This window comes from Ochotona curzoniae, unplaced genomic scaffold, assembly GCF_017591425.1.
Source record: "Ochotona curzoniae isolate NIBS_2020 unplaced genomic scaffold, NIBS_Ocur_1.0 contig_605, whole genome shotgun sequence".
In the NCBI taxonomy this organism is placed as follows: Eukaryota; Metazoa; Chordata; class Mammalia; order Lagomorpha; family Ochotonidae; genus Ochotona; species Ochotona curzoniae.
Genome location: NW_024466491.1, coordinates 3,149,825 through 3,166,146, shown reverse-complemented (window position 1 = coordinate 3,166,146; position 16,322 = coordinate 3,149,825). Strand labels below are relative to the sequence as shown.

General features: G+C 67.4%; 1 protein-coding gene across 1 annotated transcript in view; it reads left to right on the top strand.

The window, feature by feature from the left end:
- The window catches only part of PTPRS (protein tyrosine phosphatase receptor type S), a 41,934-nt gene extending 25,842 nt beyond the window's left edge, over positions 1 to 16,092 (top strand). The window contains exons 12-37 of the mRNA XM_040990667.1: positions 340 to 473; positions 589 to 733; positions 4,424 to 4,729; positions 5,271 to 5,464; positions 5,553 to 5,579; positions 6,710 to 6,827; positions 7,343 to 7,960; positions 8,382 to 8,479; positions 8,979 to 9,232; positions 9,883 to 9,976; positions 10,250 to 10,465; positions 10,947 to 11,104; positions 11,294 to 11,305; positions 11,420 to 11,532; positions 12,099 to 12,241; positions 12,339 to 12,462; positions 12,616 to 12,791; positions 12,886 to 13,005; positions 13,348 to 13,502; positions 13,593 to 13,878; positions 14,061 to 14,239; positions 14,328 to 14,454; positions 14,900 to 15,025; positions 15,212 to 15,366; positions 15,547 to 15,682; positions 15,968 to 16,092. Coding sequence (XP_040846601.1) covers positions 340 to 473; positions 589 to 733; positions 4,424 to 4,729; positions 5,271 to 5,464; positions 5,553 to 5,579; positions 6,710 to 6,827; positions 7,343 to 7,960; positions 8,382 to 8,479; positions 8,979 to 9,232; positions 9,883 to 9,976; positions 10,250 to 10,465; positions 10,947 to 11,104; positions 11,294 to 11,305; positions 11,420 to 11,532; positions 12,099 to 12,241; positions 12,339 to 12,462; positions 12,616 to 12,791; positions 12,886 to 13,005; positions 13,348 to 13,502; positions 13,593 to 13,878; positions 14,061 to 14,239; positions 14,328 to 14,454; positions 14,900 to 15,025; positions 15,212 to 15,366; positions 15,547 to 15,682; positions 15,968 to 16,036 — 4,283 coding nt within the window. The 3' untranslated portion in view covers positions 16,037 to 16,092. The remainder of the gene's footprint in view (positions 1 to 339; positions 474 to 588; positions 734 to 4,423; positions 4,730 to 5,270; positions 5,465 to 5,552; positions 5,580 to 6,709; positions 6,828 to 7,342; positions 7,961 to 8,381; positions 8,480 to 8,978; positions 9,233 to 9,882; positions 9,977 to 10,249; positions 10,466 to 10,946; positions 11,105 to 11,293; positions 11,306 to 11,419; positions 11,533 to 12,098; positions 12,242 to 12,338; positions 12,463 to 12,615; positions 12,792 to 12,885; positions 13,006 to 13,347; positions 13,503 to 13,592; positions 13,879 to 14,060; positions 14,240 to 14,327; positions 14,455 to 14,899; positions 15,026 to 15,211; positions 15,367 to 15,546; positions 15,683 to 15,967) is intronic.
- The last annotated feature ends 230 nt before the right edge of the window (positions 16,093 to 16,322 follow it).

Below are 16,322 nucleotides of genomic sequence, written 5' to 3'. Positions count from 1 at the left end.
CAGGGAGGGGGCGGGAAGAGCGCTCGAGCAGTTGCAAATGGGAATTTTTGTAATCCATGAATTTTTTTTTTTTTTGCCCTATTGGCAGAACAGATCAGGGAGTTGAGATGGACAAGGGGATGGGACGGGTTGGGGGGCGGGGGGCGGGCAAGATTGTTCCTAGAAAAAAAAAAAAGGCCAGAGATGAGAACAGCCGGAGAACAATCTGGAAGCCTTCAGAGTGAGCCAGGCCCCTCTCCCTCCCTCCCTCTCTCCTTCGCTCATCTTGCTGCCCCTGCGTTCTCTCTCTCTCTCTCTCTCTCTCTCTCTCTCTCACCCACCCTCACCTTCTCACCCCAGTCCCGGGCCAACCAATGAACCTCCGGGCTGAAGCCAGGTCGGAGACGAGCATCGGGCTGACCTGGAGCCCTCCGCGGGTGGACAGCATTATCAAATACGAGCTGCTCTTCAAGGAAGGCGACCGCGGTCACGAGGTACTGGGAGGAGCGGGGGAGATCGGGCATGGTGCTGCCAGGGCCGCCCGGGCTGCCCCCCCCAGCCCACACTGACCGTCACCCTGCACTGACGGGCCCGCTGCTGTCCCCGCAGGTGGGCCGCACGTTCGATCCCACGACGGCCTTTGTGGTGGAGGATCTGAAGCCAGATACTGAGTACGCCTTCCGCCTGGCGGCGCGCTCGCCCCAGGGTCTGGGCGCCTTCACTTCAGCCGTGCGGCAGCGCACGCTGCAGTCCAGTACGTGTCCACTGGCCGTGCACCTGTCGCAGGGGGTGGGGGGGCGCCTCTGGCCGGCTCGCCCCCGCCCGTGCCCGGCCCTGGTTTGGTTTGGTTTGGTTTAGTTTGGTTCATTTTGGTGTTCTTTAACCGCCCCCCACCCCACTACAACCCAGCACAGTCAGGGTTGCCCCCTGTGGAGGGTCAGGGTTCTGGGGGGATGAGGAGGGGGTGTGTAGGGACAAGCAGGGGACGGGTCAAGAAACCGCTTTTGGCCATGCCCGCCCCTCCTCCCCGCTCTGGGGGCAGCAAAGCTTAGCGGAGGAGATAGCTCAGCTGTGTCCCTCCCCCTCCCCCAGTTCTTAACACCCCCAAAATGAGCAAGGGAGGGGGCGGAGCCTGGTCAGAGCCCATGCCAGGCCCCCTCACAGGGCCGGCCTGGCCTCCCTGCCCCACGGCCTCCTGCCCGGCCACTGCACCTGCCTCCGGAGTGAACAGGACCCCGACTCCCTGCCACATCTGTCCCCCTCTCTTCTGTGCGGCGTCACCTCCTCTAGCCTCCCTCCCCTGCCTGCACCCGCCTCCCCCCACGTTCTCAGTCAGTCATGGCTCAGCCGCCCCAGGCCTTGTTCCAGAAGCTTCCACATGTGCCCCGGGTGCGTGGACACACGGCTGGTCTCAGAGGTTGTGGGGGCGGGGCGGGGGTTCAGTCGAGGCTGCTGCTGCTGCCAGGGCTTCCGGGTCCCAGGAGACGTGGCCCGCACCCCACCCCTTCCCCGAGCGGGGGCACGTGCGAGATGGAAGTCAGTGAGGGTGGCCTGTGGCCCACGAGGCCGGCAGAGGTGCCAAGGTGAGTACTCCTCGCTGGTGTCAAGTTCACAAACACGGCCCACCCTGCGTGCCTGGCCCCAGCCTGGACCCCACTTGACTGCGGCCGCCTCCCTTCTCTGTCTCTCTCTCTCTCTCTCTGTCTCTCTCTCTCTCTCTCTCTCTCTCTCTCTCTCTCTCTCTCTGACCTGTCCTCCCTCCACCCCACCCACAACACCATCACGCAGGATGGGCTGGATTGTGAAGGACCTGCAGCCGCCTCCCCTCTCTGTCTCTCTCTCTCTCTTTCTCTCTCTCTCTCTCTCTCTCTCTCTCTCTCGTGGCGCCACCACGCGCCCCTGTCCCCCCTCCCACGACACCATGACGCAAGTTGGGCTGGATTGTGAGATGGCTTCGGCCCCCTCCACACCGTGCTCACCCCTCCCACGTCCCTGGGGCGGCCCAGCACACGGGCGGGGAGCCAGCAGCAAGACGCAGGGCCAGGCGTGTCTGTCCCTTGCCCCCCAACCCCAGGGCGTATCGATCGCTTACATGGGTAGGTGCAGGCCAGCCGAGCGAGCGCCGGAGAACCCGGCCTGGCCCCCTAGCTCGTCTCCCTCGTAAGAAAGTCCCATCAGTTAGTGCTTGCGGTGTGGAAGGTAGGTACCCGGCCCAGGACCGCCGGGGCGCGGTCTCTCTGTCTTTCCCTTTATTGATTTGAGTTGGTTATTTTGGTTTTTCTCATCACCGCCATCACCATCGCCCCTTATTTTCTCACGGTCGTGATGTCAATTTTCCCTCGCCATCCCGACTGCCCTGTCCACCCCCTGCCCTTGCCTCACGTGTCCCCCACCTCTTCCCTGACACTTCCGGCTGGGGTGGCTGGTCAAGAAAAGGGGGCGGAGTCCCAGGCCCCAAATGAGGGTGTGCGCCATGCACGTCCAAGGCCAGGTGCCTCGTGCAGGTGGAGGTTCAGGCTGCCAGCTCCTGGCACGAGGGGAGGCGGCGAGGGCTCAGCGGGCACTGGGCGTGCAGGAGCTGTGTGTGTGCACAGCGAGCCGTCCTGGGCGTGTAGGTGTGCTGCTGAGAGCATTACAGCGTGTGTGTGCCCCAGGGTCCCGCGTAACAGCCGCTATGAGATACGTCCCAGGCGACACTTGCTGGTGGTACCTGCCGCGGATCCCGAGGGACCCCACATGCATAGCCCTGCTTAGCTACCCACTTGCTGCCTGCCATCATTTGATTACAGGCCTAGAGTGGCACCGAGCGCACAGTAGGGCCTCAAAATGGGAGCAGTGCAACCTTGCAAAGCGCTTGGCCGATGCTGGCTACCCAAGAGAGCCTGCATTTCCTCGAGCCTGCCTCCTGAGGTGCAGGGCAGGGCATGGCCAAGTCCTTGTTTGATCATGTTAGAGCCAGATGTGGGCGGGCACACAGTAGGGGCTGAAGCCGTGAGCGGCAGCCAGGATGGCACAGGGGCCTCCCGGGGCACCAGTGTTTCATAGAGTACTTATTTTGACCGTGAGAATCCGTCCTTTTGTATAAAATATGCCCACAGCAACCTGCCTGCACACAGTAAGTGTACATTGAAGACTCTCATTGTCCCTGGAGTGGGGAGTGTGCCTGCACACAGTAGGTGTGCACCGAGGGCGCTCACTGTGCTGGAGCAAGCCTGCACACAGTAGGATCTTGATAGGAAACTTTTACCAGGATGTATTTTTATTGGAAAGGCAGATTTACAGAGAAGAGGAGAGAGAGAGAGAGAGAGAGAGAGGAAGATCTTGCATGTGGTGATTCACTCTCTAAGCAGCCGCAACTGCGCCGATTCAAAGCCAGGAGCCTCTTCTGGGTCTCCCACACGGGTGCAGGGTCCCAAGGCTTTGGGCCGTCCTCCACTGCTTTCCCAGGCCACAGGCAGGGAGCTGGATGGGAAGTGGGGCAGCCAGGATTAGAACCAGCGCCCCATGGGAGCCCAGTTGTGTAGGGTAGGGTTGGGGTTAGGAATAGCCAATAGGGCCATGGCTTTGGGTCTGGTGTCACTCCATTACCCCCTTACTGTTCCCTGAAGCTCCTAGGAAGTATCAAGTGGGGTTTCTATGGTGACACAGTGGGTGCCCTGTGAGCAAGTGCTGGGTGCACAGTAGGTCCTCAGTGGGCAGGACTTACTGTAGCCTGTCCCAGTGCCTGGCACACAGTGGAGGTGTTCTTTGGGCAAGTGCCAGGTGAACAGTAGGTCCCCAGTGGGCAGGACTGTTACTGTAGCCTGTCCAAGTGCCTGGCACACAGTGGGGGTGTTCTTTGGGCAAGTGCCAGGTGCACAGTAGGTCCCCAGTGGGCAGGACTGTTACTGTAGCCTGGCACACAGTGGAGGTGTTCTTTGGGTAAGTGCCAGGTGCACAGTAGGTTCTTAGTGGGCAAGGCTGGTACTGTAGCTGTGCCCTGGTACCTGGCACACAGTGGGTGTCCTGAGGGCAAATGACAGGTGCTCAGTAGGTCTTCACATGGCAGAACTCATATTGCAGCCCCCGTCCCACTGCATGGTATGCAGTGGGGGCCGTGTAAGCAGATATTTGCCTTGTTTTTCTTTGAGGCCTGACAAGCGCCCGGGGTGCACAGTAGGTCCTCAGTGCGCGCCAGGGGTGCACACGCGTGTCCTGGGTCCCACCGGGCACCCCGACCCCCAGCACCACAGCTTCTTGGCCAGCCCTCCCCACCCGCCCATCGCACCCTCGGTTGCCACCTGCTTCTTTTGGGTTCGACTTCTCTTTTGGTTCGGTTTTGTTTTTTTGTTTGTTATCATCTTCTTTTTTATTTTCTCTTTCCCATCTTTTGTTTCCCCGCCCGCCCCCCTCCTCTCCTCTCCCCTCCCCTCCCCCACGTTCTCCCCCTCCCCCCTTCCAATAGAACCGTCCGCCCCCCCTCAAGACGTTAAATGTGTCAGCATGCGCTCCACCGCCATTTTGGTAAGTTGGCGCCCGCCGCCGCCGGAGACGCACAACGGGGCCCTGGTGGGCTACAGCGTCCGCTATCGACCGCTGGGCTCGGAGGACCCGGAACCCAAGGAGGTGAAAGGCATCCCTCCAACCACCACCCAGATCCTACTGGAGGCCTTGGAGAAGTGGACCGAGTACCGCATCACCACCGTGGCGCACACAGAGGTGGGGCCGGGGCCCGAGAGCTCGCCCGTGGTCGTCCGCACCGAGGAAGACGGTGAGCACCGCCCCCCAGGGCCTGCTGCACCTGCCCGGCGGCGCAGGCATCGGGGTGGGGACCCCGGCGGCCCTGCTGCTTCGACGGGGGCAGCCATGGGTGGTTAGAATCCTGCAGGACCTGGGCGCGGAGCCCCGGTGTGCGTGTGTGTGCGCGCACCTGCGTGCGTCCTGCCCGGTAGCGCTCGGCTGGGAAGTTAGGCTGTTGAGCGCTGGCAGCCAGAGCTGGGGACTCGGGTGGGCTGGGGAGGGGCTGGCAGCCGAGCTGTCCACTGCGCCTCAGCTGCCCCATCTGGGAGCTGAGCTGACTAGGAAGGAGGAAATTTTCTGGAAAGTGTTTGGAGCAGATGCAGCCCGCTCAAATTCTAAGAACCCCGGGCAAGTGGTTCCGACCAGTGCAGAGGGTCCCCAGCGGGGCCTGTGGGGAGGGCTGTGCGCACCCCGCGCGCCCCTGCAGCAGCCACTCCCAAGCCCGCTGGCCCCGGGGGGCAGAGCCGGCATCCCGGTAACGACCCTGCCGCCCCTCCCCTCCCGTCCGCCAGTGCCCAGCGCGCCGCCGCGGAAGGTGGAGGCGGAGGCGCTCAACGCCACGGCCATCCGCGTGCTGTGGCGCTCGCCCGCGCCCGGCCGGCAACATGGCCAGATTCGTGGTTACCAAGTCCACTACGTGCGCATGGATGGCGCCGAGGCCCGCGGGCCGCCCCGTATCAAGGACGTGATGCTGGCCGACGCGCAGGTGCGTCCTGCGGGGAACGGGGTTCGTGGGCGGGCCTGCGGGGCCCCGCCTGCGGCTCACCTGCCCCCTCTTCTCCCATCGCGCACAGTGGGAGATGGATGACACGGCCGAATATGTGAGTAGCGCCCTAGCCGTGCGCTCCCGCGGGCCGTGCTGTGCTGTGAACCCCGCACGTCCCTCTCCCCACCCCAGTCGTAGGGTCTCCTCGCTGGGGGCCCGCATGCGCCTCCCCCCTCTGCCCCCGTCGCCCTTGGGTGCCCAGAGGCCCTGGTGAGCTGGCGTTTCCGCCTGTCAGGCTCAGCCGTGGGGACACAGTTTTGTCCCCGAAGCGCTCCGTGCCCCTAGACTTGATGTAGGACTTGGAGGGGCAAGGACCACTCCTCAATCTTTGCATTCGCTGTATGCTGGAGGCAGAGAGGGGCCGGGAGACCTGGGCATGGGCCACCTTGACCTAGGGAGGCGGGCCCGGAGATGACATGCAGTGGTGTTGGTCAGGTCCCTGGCCACAGCAGGAGCCACACCCTCCCGCCAGAGCCTGGGCTGGCCTTGGGATGCTCCACCTTCTGGCCACCCCCAGTCGCTGGGGCGCTGCTACGAAGGCCTTAAAGGCAGGAGCCCCGTGTTCCTGCGGCCCTGCCCCCACCACCCACACACACACACACACACACACACACACACACGCACGCTGGCGGGAGTTGGCGAGCTGTGCGCTCCTGCCCTGGGCATGGGCATGATGGTGGGAGGGGAGCGCATTGGGGAGGTCCCCTGGGCCGGAATGGCAGGTGCAGGTCCGCTGCTCAGGCAGGAACAGCAGGGCGCTGGTCCAGGGAGGTGCGCGCCCGTGCAGGGTCAAGGTGAAGATGCTGTGACTGGAGGGATGGGCAATGCTGCCCGTGTCGGGAGGCGGACGCTCCCGCTGTGTGTGCACCCCAGGCTGGAGTGGAAGTTGCGTCTGCTTATCCCGGAACTTCTTGCAGGATCCCTGAATGTTTAGCTGCTGGGCTTGTGAGCTGGCACAGGTGTGGCTAGGGCCAGAGCAAGAAGGGGACCCTCCCTCCACCAGAGAACCCCGATTTTAACCCTTAGGGTGTGGGGCGCTCGGAGACGCCTTCTGGTGGCTGCCACGGGGAAGAGTCGGCAGGCTGCATGTGCGTGGTCCCTGCATGGACTCACCTGCACGTGTGTGCGCTTGGGGGTGCCTCCCACACGCCCCCATGCTGACTACGCCCCCTGCCCTCCCCCCAGGAAATGGTCATCACAGACCTGCTGCCCGAGACTTCCTATTCCATCACCGTAGCCGCCTACACCATGAAAGGCGACGGTGCTCGCAGCAAACCCAAGGTGGTCACCACCAAGGGAGCAGGTGCGAGCCCCACGGCCCCCCACCGCTCCCCAGCCAGGCAGGGGGAGCAGCAGGGCGGGGTGCAGGGCCCTCCTCCAGGAAGCTTCCCTCATTGCCCCATCTCCCAGGCTGGGTGAGGTACATCCCCCCTCCCCCGGGGGCCTCAGTCTCCCTCTTTGCAACCCTTAAGGTTTATTTTTAAATCTCCCATCCTCTCCCCCAGCCAGAGTGGAACTGCAGGAGGCAAAAGCTTTTGTAGAGATGGGGGGAAGCGGGTACAGAGGCAGGGGCGCCCTCTCCATGGCCACATCCCCGGGTGTTCAAGAGGCCAGAGCTTGTCCACGATGCAGGTTAAGGAGCCTCGTGTGGGGTCGCTCCTTCCGCAACCCCTGGCCAGCTGGCGGGCTGTCCCCCAGCCCTTCCCCGTGCAAGGGGCGCTTGCGTGGCGACCCCAGCCCTTCCCCGTGCAGCAGAGGATGGCTTCTGGCCCCAGCTGGGTAGGAACGCAGGCCGTGCGCCCCCTCTTGTCTCCACAGTGCTGGGCCGCCCCACGCTGTCGGTGCAGCAGACCCCCGAGGGCAGCCTGCTGGCCCGCTGGGAACCCCCGGCCACCAGCGCCGACGACCCGGTGCTGGGCTACCGGCTGCAATTCGGCCGCGAGGACTCTGCGCCCCTGGCCACGCTGGAGTTCCCGGCGTCGCAGGATCGCTACTCGGCGCCGGGCGCGCACAAAGGGGCCACCTACGTGTTCCGGCTGGCGGCGCGCGGCCGCGGCGGGCTGGGCGAGGAGGCGGCGGCTGCGTTGCACATCCCCGAAGACGCGCCCCGCGGACACCCGCAGATCCTGGAGGCGGCGGGCAACGCGTCGGCCGGCACGGTGCTCCTGCGCTGGCTGCCGCCCGTGCCCGCCGAGCGCAACGGGGCCATTGTCAAGTACACCGTGGCCGTGCGGGAGGCGGGCGCCGCGGGCCCCGCACGAGAGACCGAGCTGCCCGTGGTGGCGACGGCCACCGAGCCCGGGGCCGAGATGGCGTTCACGCTGCGGGGCCTGCAGCCTGACACGGCGTACGATCTGCAAGTGCGAGCCCATACGCGCCGGGGCCCCGGCCCCTACAGCCCCCCTGTGCGCTACCGCACCTTCCTGCGGGACCAAGGTAGGCGCGGCGACGCCCGCACCACAACCACAGGCGGACCGGGCCTCGCGCCCACCCCCACCCCAGTCCCCTCCCTGTCCCCCGGCCAGGTAAGTGGTCACTTTTCTGCTTCCTTGTGCTTGCTCCAGGCCAGTCTGACCCGAGGCTCCTCCGCCGTTGGCACAGGTGGGACGCCGCCCCCACCGCCGCATCCCCCTACTCCTCCTCTTCCTCTCTCGTTTTCTCTCTCTCTCTCTGCAGTTGCGCCGTCTCCCCTTCGACAGGGCACTGGGACAGGACAGGCAGGGCCGGGCCAGGGCCAGGCAGAGACCGGCAGGGAACCCCTGGGCCGCCCGCCCCGCCTGCCTGAACTCACACGGGTCTCTCTCTCTCTGCTCTCTCTCTCCCTCGCCCGCCTGCCTGCCTGCCCGCTCCGGCGCAGTCTCACCCAAGAACTTCAAGGTCAAAATGATCATGAAGACATCGGTGCTGCTGAGCTGGGAGTTTCCTGACAATTACAACTCCCCCATGCCCTACAGGGTGCGTGCGGCCGGACTGCGGGGCCTCCGGGCGGTGACCGGGCCGGGCGGTGTGGTGCATGTCGTGGCTCAGCTGGAATTAGGGTGCCCTTGAAATTTTCTAAAGGATTAGGGGCTCCTGCGGTGGCAAAACAGGCTAGTCCGCCACCTGCAGCACCAGCATCCCATACGGGCGCTGGTTCGTATCCCGGCTGCTCCACTTCCCATCCAGCTCCCTGCCTGTGGCCTGGGAAAGCAGTGGAGGACGGCCCAAAGCCTTGGGACCCTGCACCCGCGTGGGAGTGACAAATTGGATCTTCCAGCCATTGGTTCATCCCCTCCCCTTTCCCCAAATTCCATCAACTGCCCAGGCTGGGCCGAAGCCAGGAGCTCCATGTCTCCCACACGGGTGCCGGGGACCCTCCGAGCGTGGGTGATCCGGGACCATAGATGAAGGCCGGCCGGGAGTCAGGGCCCCGTGGGCCACAGCTGAGCCCACCCCGGCCCCGGCCCCGTTGCAGATCCAGTACAACGGGCTCACGCTGGACGTGGACGGTCGCAGCACAAAGAAACTCATCACGCGCCTGAAGCCCCAAACCTTCTACAACTTCGTGCTGACCAACCGGGGCAGCAGCCTGGGCGGCCTGCAGCAGACGGTCACCGCCTGGACGGCCTTCAACCTGCTCAGCGGCAAGCCAAGCGTGGCCCCCAAGCCCGACCCCGAAGGCTACATCACCGTGCACCTGCCAGACGGCCAGAGCCCCGTGCCCGTCCAGTACGTGTGCCCGGCCCAGAGGCCTGGGGCCAGCGTGGCCAGCAGGGTCTGGGGGACCCGGGTTCTGGGTGGAGACACGGCCAGAGCCCCGTGCCCGTCCAGTACGTGTGCCCGGCCCAGAGGCCTGGGGCCAGCGTGGCCAGCAGGGTCTGGGGGACCCGGGTTCTGGGTGGAGACACGGCCAGAGCCCCGTGCCCGTCCAGTACGTGTGCCCGGCCCAGAGGCCTGGGGCCAGCGTGGCCAGCAGGGTCTGGGGGACCCAGGTTCTGGGTGGAGACACGGCCAGAGCTCCATGCCCGGCCCAGAGGCCGTGGGTGGGAGAAGGGGTGCCGCCCTGGAGGCCCCGGAGGGTCGGGGGCTCCCAGGGGTCCCTGGTCAGGGTGCGGACTCGGCCTGCACTCCTCACGCTCCCCGTTTGTCACTCCTGAGGCCGTGGGTGGGAGAAGGGGTGCCGCCCTGGAGGGTCGGGAGTCCCTGGTCAGGGTGGGGACAGTGGGGACACGGCCTGCACCCCTCACACTCCCCGAGGCTGTGGGTGGGAGAAGGGGTGCTGTCCTGGAGGTCGGGGGCTCCCAGGGGTCCCGGGTCGGGGTGGGGACAGTGGGGACACAGCCTGCACCCCTCACGCTCCGTTTGTCGCCCCCGAGCAGGAGCTACTTCATCGTGATGGTTCCGCTCCGCAAGTCTCGCGGCGGACAGTTCCTGACCCCGCTGGGCAGCCCGGAGGACATGGACCTGGAGGAGGTGAGGCTGCGCGAGCCCCGCCCCTGGACTCCGCCCACCGGGCCGAGACCCCACCCATCCGGACACTCCGCCCACCTGGCCACGCCTCTGGGGGCTGGGCCGCCCACGACTCCTCCCCCTTGGCCTTGTGTCTCCGCCCATGACTCCACCCCTTTGCCCCTTGACACCACTCACCTTAGCAGCCTGCGCTGACTCCGCCCCTGCCCGCACCGCGTCCTGACCCCGCCCACCGCGTCCTGACCCCGCCCACCACCCTCCCGGCCCCGCCCCCAGCTCCTGCAGGACCTGGCCCGCCTGCAGAGGCGCAGCCTGCGGCACTCGCGGCAGCTCGAGGCGCCCCGGCCCTACATCGCCGCCCGCTTCTCGGCGCTGCCCGCCAGCTTCCGGCCCGGGGACCAGAAGCAGTACGGGGGCTTCGACAACCGCGGCCTGGAGCCGGGGCACCGCTACGTGCTCTTCGTGCTGGCCGTGCTGGCCAAGAGCGAGCCGGTGCGTGGACCGTGCGAGGGGCGGGGAGGGTCGGGGAGGGCTCAGGGTGCATGCATGGGGTCAGGGAGGGCTGGGGTGCATGCGTGGGGTCAGGGAGGGCTCAGGGACAGGGGGGCAGGGACCATGCAAGGGGCCAGGGAGGGCTCAGGGTGCATGGGGGGCCGGGGAGGGCTAACAGTGCATGGGGTCAGGGAGGGCTCAGGGTGCATGGGGGTCGGGGAGGGCTCGGGGTGCATGGGGGGCCGGGGAGGGCTAAGGGTGCATGGGGTCAGGGAGGGCTCGGGGTGCGTGGGGAGACGGGGACCATGCGAGGGGCCGGGGAGGGCTCGGGGTGCATGCGCGGGGTCAGGGAGGGCTAACAGTGCATGGGGGGACAGGGACCATGCGAGGGGCCGGGGAGGGCTCAGGGTCCTGTGGGAGGTCAGCAAAGGTGCTCCCGGACGACGGTTCCCGTCCCTGACCCCCCACCCGCCCCCCGCAGACCTTTGCAGCCAGCCCCTTCTCAGACCCCTTCCAGCTGGATAACCCGGACCCCCAGCCCATCGTGGACGGCGAGGAGGGGCTCATCTGGGTGATTGGGCCCGTGCTGGCCGTGGTCTTCATCATCTGCATCGTCATCGCCATCCTGCTCTATAAGAAGTGGGTCCCCCCTCCGTCCCGGGGAGCAGCAGGGGCCGCGTGGCCGGTGCTCGGAGCACCGTCTCCACAGGGAGGGCCAGCGGGGGCCAGGAAGGCGGGGTTGGAGCTCACCGGGGCTGGAGAAAGGCCGCCCCCTCACCTTGGCTTCTTCCTTCCTTCCTTCCTGTGCCTGCTGACTCCCGGGAGCAGCAAACCCGACAGGTGAGAGCCTGCCCGGTCCTCCTGCCCCCCGACGGGGGAAGGGGTGGGTTGCGCCCACGGGCCGTTCCCAGCACCTATCTCACCGTGTCCTTCCGTCCCCCTCGCGTCCCCCAGCAAGCGGAAGGACTCGGAACCGCGCACGAAGTGCCTACTCAACAATGCCGACCTGGCGCCCCACCACCCCAAGGACCCCGTGGAGATGAGACGTATCAACTTCCAGACCCCGGGTACGGCCCGGCCCCTCGCGTCCCCCACGCTCGGCCTCGCCTCGCACCTGCTCCCTGCCATGCCTCCCGTCACCCACATGGGGGTGGTCGGGGGCTGCAGTGCCCACTTCCCAGAGCACACGCGTGCCATCCTCAACACGCTCCCGTCTCCAGGCTGGCTTGGGCCTCTTTCACTCCTTCCCACTAGGAGGTCAGGTTTGGGGCTGGCTCCGTCCGCCCGGCCATAGGTGACCATGGCCCTCTCAGCACCCCAACTCCTCCCCTGGGGCGCTGCTGCCACGTGGGATGCCCCAGCTGGCTGGCCTCCAGCCCCAGTCCTGGCTGTGTGTGCCCTCTGCCACAGAGCTGGGCTCCCCTAAAGTCACTGTTCCCCGGTCAAGCTGGGGGCCACCTGGCAGGCCTCGTTCTCACCCCTCCCCACCTCTACCTGCCAGCATGGGGTGGTGGGGCAGGCCAGTCTACCCCCATGTCACCCTGTGACCGCCCCCACTAACGACAGGAAGGGGGTACACCTGGACCCCAGCAGCTGCACCTGCCGTCCCCCCAGGGCCGCCCTCCCTCCCCAGCTGGGTCGGGGCTCACCAGCCCGTGCCCTCGGCCTCTGCCCGCAGGCATGCTCAGTCACCCGCCCATCCCCATCGCCGACATGGCGGAGCACACAGAGCGACTGAAGGCCAACGACAGCCTCAAGCTGTCACAGGAGTACGAGGTGAGCTGTCACCACCCCGTGCCTCGTGCGTGGACGTGCGCGTCCCCTCCACACGCACACGCGCTGACACCTGCACGGCCCCGCCTCCCCCCCGCAGTCCATTGACCCGGGCCAGCAGTTCACCTGGGAGCACTCGAACCTGGAGGTGAACAAGCCCAAGAATCGCTACGCCAACGTCATCGCCTACGACCACTCCCGTGTCATCCTGCAGCCCATCGAAGGTCCGCCTCGCTGCCCCCGGGGGTCGGGTGGGGAGCCGGGCGCGCTGGGGCATCCAGGAGGAGAAGAGTCGGGGTGCGGTCAGCCTGGGGGAACGGGTGGACACGGAGCTAGCCCCGCGCCCCAGCAGCACGTGCCCGGCCTCTGGTCCTCAGGCATCGTGGGCAGTGATTACATCAACGCCAACTACGTGGACGGCTACCGGCGGCAGAACGCCTACATCGCCACGCAGGGGCCTCTCCCCGAGACCTTCGGCGACTTCTGGCGCATGGTATGGGAGCAGCGCTCTGCCACCATCGTCATGATGACCCGGCTGGAGGAGAAGTCACGGGTGAGGCTCGGCTCCGCTCCCCGCCCGCGCTGGCCCTGCCCACGTGGGACGTTCTCGCTCACCACCCCCCAACTCTTCCCCCCAACCTGAGCAGATCAAGTGTGACCAGTACTGGCCCAACCGCGGCACCGAGACCTACGGCTTCATCCAGGTCACGCTGCTGGACACCATCGAGCTGGCCACGTTCTGTGTGCGGACATTTTCTCTGCACAAGGTGGGCCTGCCAGGCCGGCAGGGGCGCGGGCACCGGGGGGAGAGGAGCCACGCGGGAAGGGCTGGTGGGAAGGCAGAGCCCAGTCTCTGCTCCGACCCCAGGGGCCGCGCAAGGCAGAGGGCAGAGCCCGCCTCTGGCTGCGGTGGGGTGCCCGGGCGAGGAGTCCCAGGGCACCCCGCAACAGGGCCTGGGAAGGATGGAGCCCCCTCCCCAGCTCAGAGGAAAGGCGCAGGGTCGGGGGGGGCCAGGCGTTGTCCTGTTGGATCTGACGCCCCCACCCAGACAGGGCTGGGGCTGCCGAGGGCGGCAGGGGGTGACCGCCCCACACCCCGTGTTCCCCAGAACGGCTCGAGTGAGAAGCGCGAGGTGCGACAGTTCCAGTTCACGGCGTGGCCCGACCACGGCGTGCCCGAGTACCCCACGCCCTTCCTGGCCTTCCTGCGGCGTGTCAAAACCTGCAACCCACCGGACGCCGGCCCGGTGGTGGTGCACTGCAGGTGCGTGGACGCGCCCCCAGGGACCCCCGGGATGTGCCACGCGTGCCCCGGGCGCGCCCCAACCCCCGGGCCTGCTGCTGTCCCCCGCAGCGCCGGCGTGGGCCGCACCGGCTGCTTCATCGTCATCGACGCCATGCTGGAGCGCATCCGGCCCGAGAAGACGGTGGACGTGTACGGCCACGTGACGCTCATGCGCGCCCAGCGCAACTACATGGTGCAGACGGAGGACCAGTACAGCTTCATCCACGAGGCGCTGCTCGAGGCCGTGGGCTGCGGCAGCACCGAGGTGCCCGCGCGGAGCCTCTACGCCTACATCCAGAAGCTGGCGCAGGTGGAGCCCGGCGAGCACGTCACGGGCATGGAGCTCGAGTTCAAGGTGCGGGGCGCGGCGGGGGTGCAGGGGCGGCCTGGGTGGGGCGGCGAGGGTGCAGGGGTGGCCTGGGCGCAGCGACGGTGCAGGGGCGGCCTGGGCACAGCGACGGTGCAGGGGCGGCCGGGGGTCCAGGGGCGGCCTGGCGGGGCCCTGGCTGACCGCTCCCTGCCCTGCCCTGCCCACAGCGCCTGGCCAGCTCCAAGGCCCACACGTCTCGCTTCATCAGCGCCAACCTGCCTTGTAACAAGTTCAAGAACCGCCTGGTGAACATCATGCCCTACGAGAGCACGCGCGTCTGCCTGCAGCCCATCCGCGGCGTGGAGGGCTCCGACTACATCAACGCCAGCTTCATCGACGGCTACAGGTGCGACCGGCCCCCGGGGGCGGCCCGGGAAGCCCCGCGTCGAGCAGGGCACCCTGCAGCCGCTGACGTGGCCCCGTCCACCCCACAGGCAGCAGAAGGCCTACATGGCCACGCAGGGGCCGCTGGCCGAGACCACCGAGGACTTCTGGCGAATGCTGTGGGAGAACAACTCGACCATCGTGGTGATGCTGAGCAAGCTACGGGAGATGGGCCGGGTGAGCCAGGGGGCTGTGGGAGACGGGGGCTGGGGAGGAGGGCCGGGTGAGCCGGGGGTGCAGGAGTGGGGGGCCGCAGGAGACGGGGGCTGGGGAGAAGGGCAGGGTGAGCTGGGGGTGCAGGAGTGGGGGGCCGCAGGAGATGGGCCGGGTGAGCTGGGGGTGCAGGAGTGGGGGGCCGCAGGAGATGGGCCGGGTGAGCTGGGGGTGCAGGAGTGGGGGGCCGCGGGAGATGGGCCGGGTGAGCTGGGGGTGCAGGAGTGGAGGGGCTGGGAGAAGGGCCGGGTGAGCTGGGGGTGCAGGAGTGGGGGGCTGGGGAGAAGGGCAGGGTGAGCTGGGGGTGCAGGAGTGGGGGGCTGGGAGAAGGGCAGGGTGAGCTGGGGGTGCAGGAGTGGGGGGCTGCAGGGACGGGACGAGGCAGAGTTGACCAGTCCCCGCCCCGCAGGAGAAGTGCCATCAGTACTGGCCGGCTGAGCGCTCTGCCCGCTACCAGTACTTCGTGGTGGACCCCATGGCCGAGTACAACATGCCACAGTACATCCTGCGGGAGTTCAAGGTCACCGACGCCAGGGTGAGTGTGGGAGCCGGCAGGGTGGCCCGGCTGCGGCCGAGGGACGTGGCCGGGGTGGGGATGGACGGACCCCGGCGGTGGGGATGGACCCCCAGTGAGGGATGGACCCTGAGGGTGGGGATGGGGATGGACCCCGGGGGTGGGCCCTGCGCCCTGACCCCTGACCCCGGCCCCCTTCCCGCGCAGGACGGCCAGTCGCGCACCGTGCGGCAGTTCCAGTTCACCGACTGGCCTGAGCAGGGCGTGCCCAAGTCGGGCGAGGGCTTCATCGACTTCATCGGCCAAGTGCACAAGACCAAGGAGCAGTTCGGCCAGGATGGGCCCATCTCGGTGCACTGCAGGTGCGCGCCTGCGCAGAGGCCGGGGGCGGGGCTCCGCTCGGGTGGGCGGGGCCGGGGGCCAGGGGCGGGGCTCCGCTCTGGTGGGCGGGGCCGGAGGGCCAGGGGCGGGGCTCCGCTCTGGTGGGCGGGGCGACACAGGCGGCCCAGGCCAGGCCGAGCTGACCGCCGCTCGCCCCGCAGCGCCGGCGTGGGCAGGACGGGCGTGTTCATCACCCTGAGCATCGTGCTGGAGCGCATGCGGTACGAGGGCGTGGTGGACATCTTCCAGACGGTGAAGATGCTGCGCACGCAACGGCCCGCCATGGTGCAAACCGAGGTGGGGGGCCCGGGCACCGAGTGGGGCCATGGGGAGGGGAGGGCACCAAGTGGGGACACGGCTCAGGGAGGGGAGGGCACCGAGTGGGGACACGGCTCAGGGAGGGGAGGGCGCCGAGTGGGGCCATGGGGAGGGCCGGGCACCGAGTGGGGTGCAGGCTGGGGGAGGGCCGGGCGCCGAGTGGGGCCACAGCTCGGGAGGACCAGGCCAAGGGTGTGTGGGGCGCGAGGCGGGCCTGCCCGGCTGTGGGGCGCTGACCCCAGCACGCCACCCCCGGCCCCACAGGACGAGTACCAGTTCTGCTACCAGGCGGCGCTCGAGTACCTTGGCAGCTTCGACCACTATGCAACCTAAGCCATGGTCCCCGGCCGACGTGACGCGTGTGCACCTGCGGGCTCGCCCCGCGCAGCAGGCCCGGGTGGGGGGTGAGCAGGGCGGGGGGCACGCGCCCTTTTGTAATCATGGAGACTCAGCAGCCGGGGGTGCCCCGGGCCCTGCCCCCCACATTCCTGCCTTTTTCTTTACTCCCCAACCCCTCTTGTTTCATTTTTTTATAAACTAAATTTTCAGACTCATCCAACGGCCCCACCCCAGGGTCAAGGTCCGTCTCCCCTCCGGGGGTCCTGGGGGGAGAGGGCGG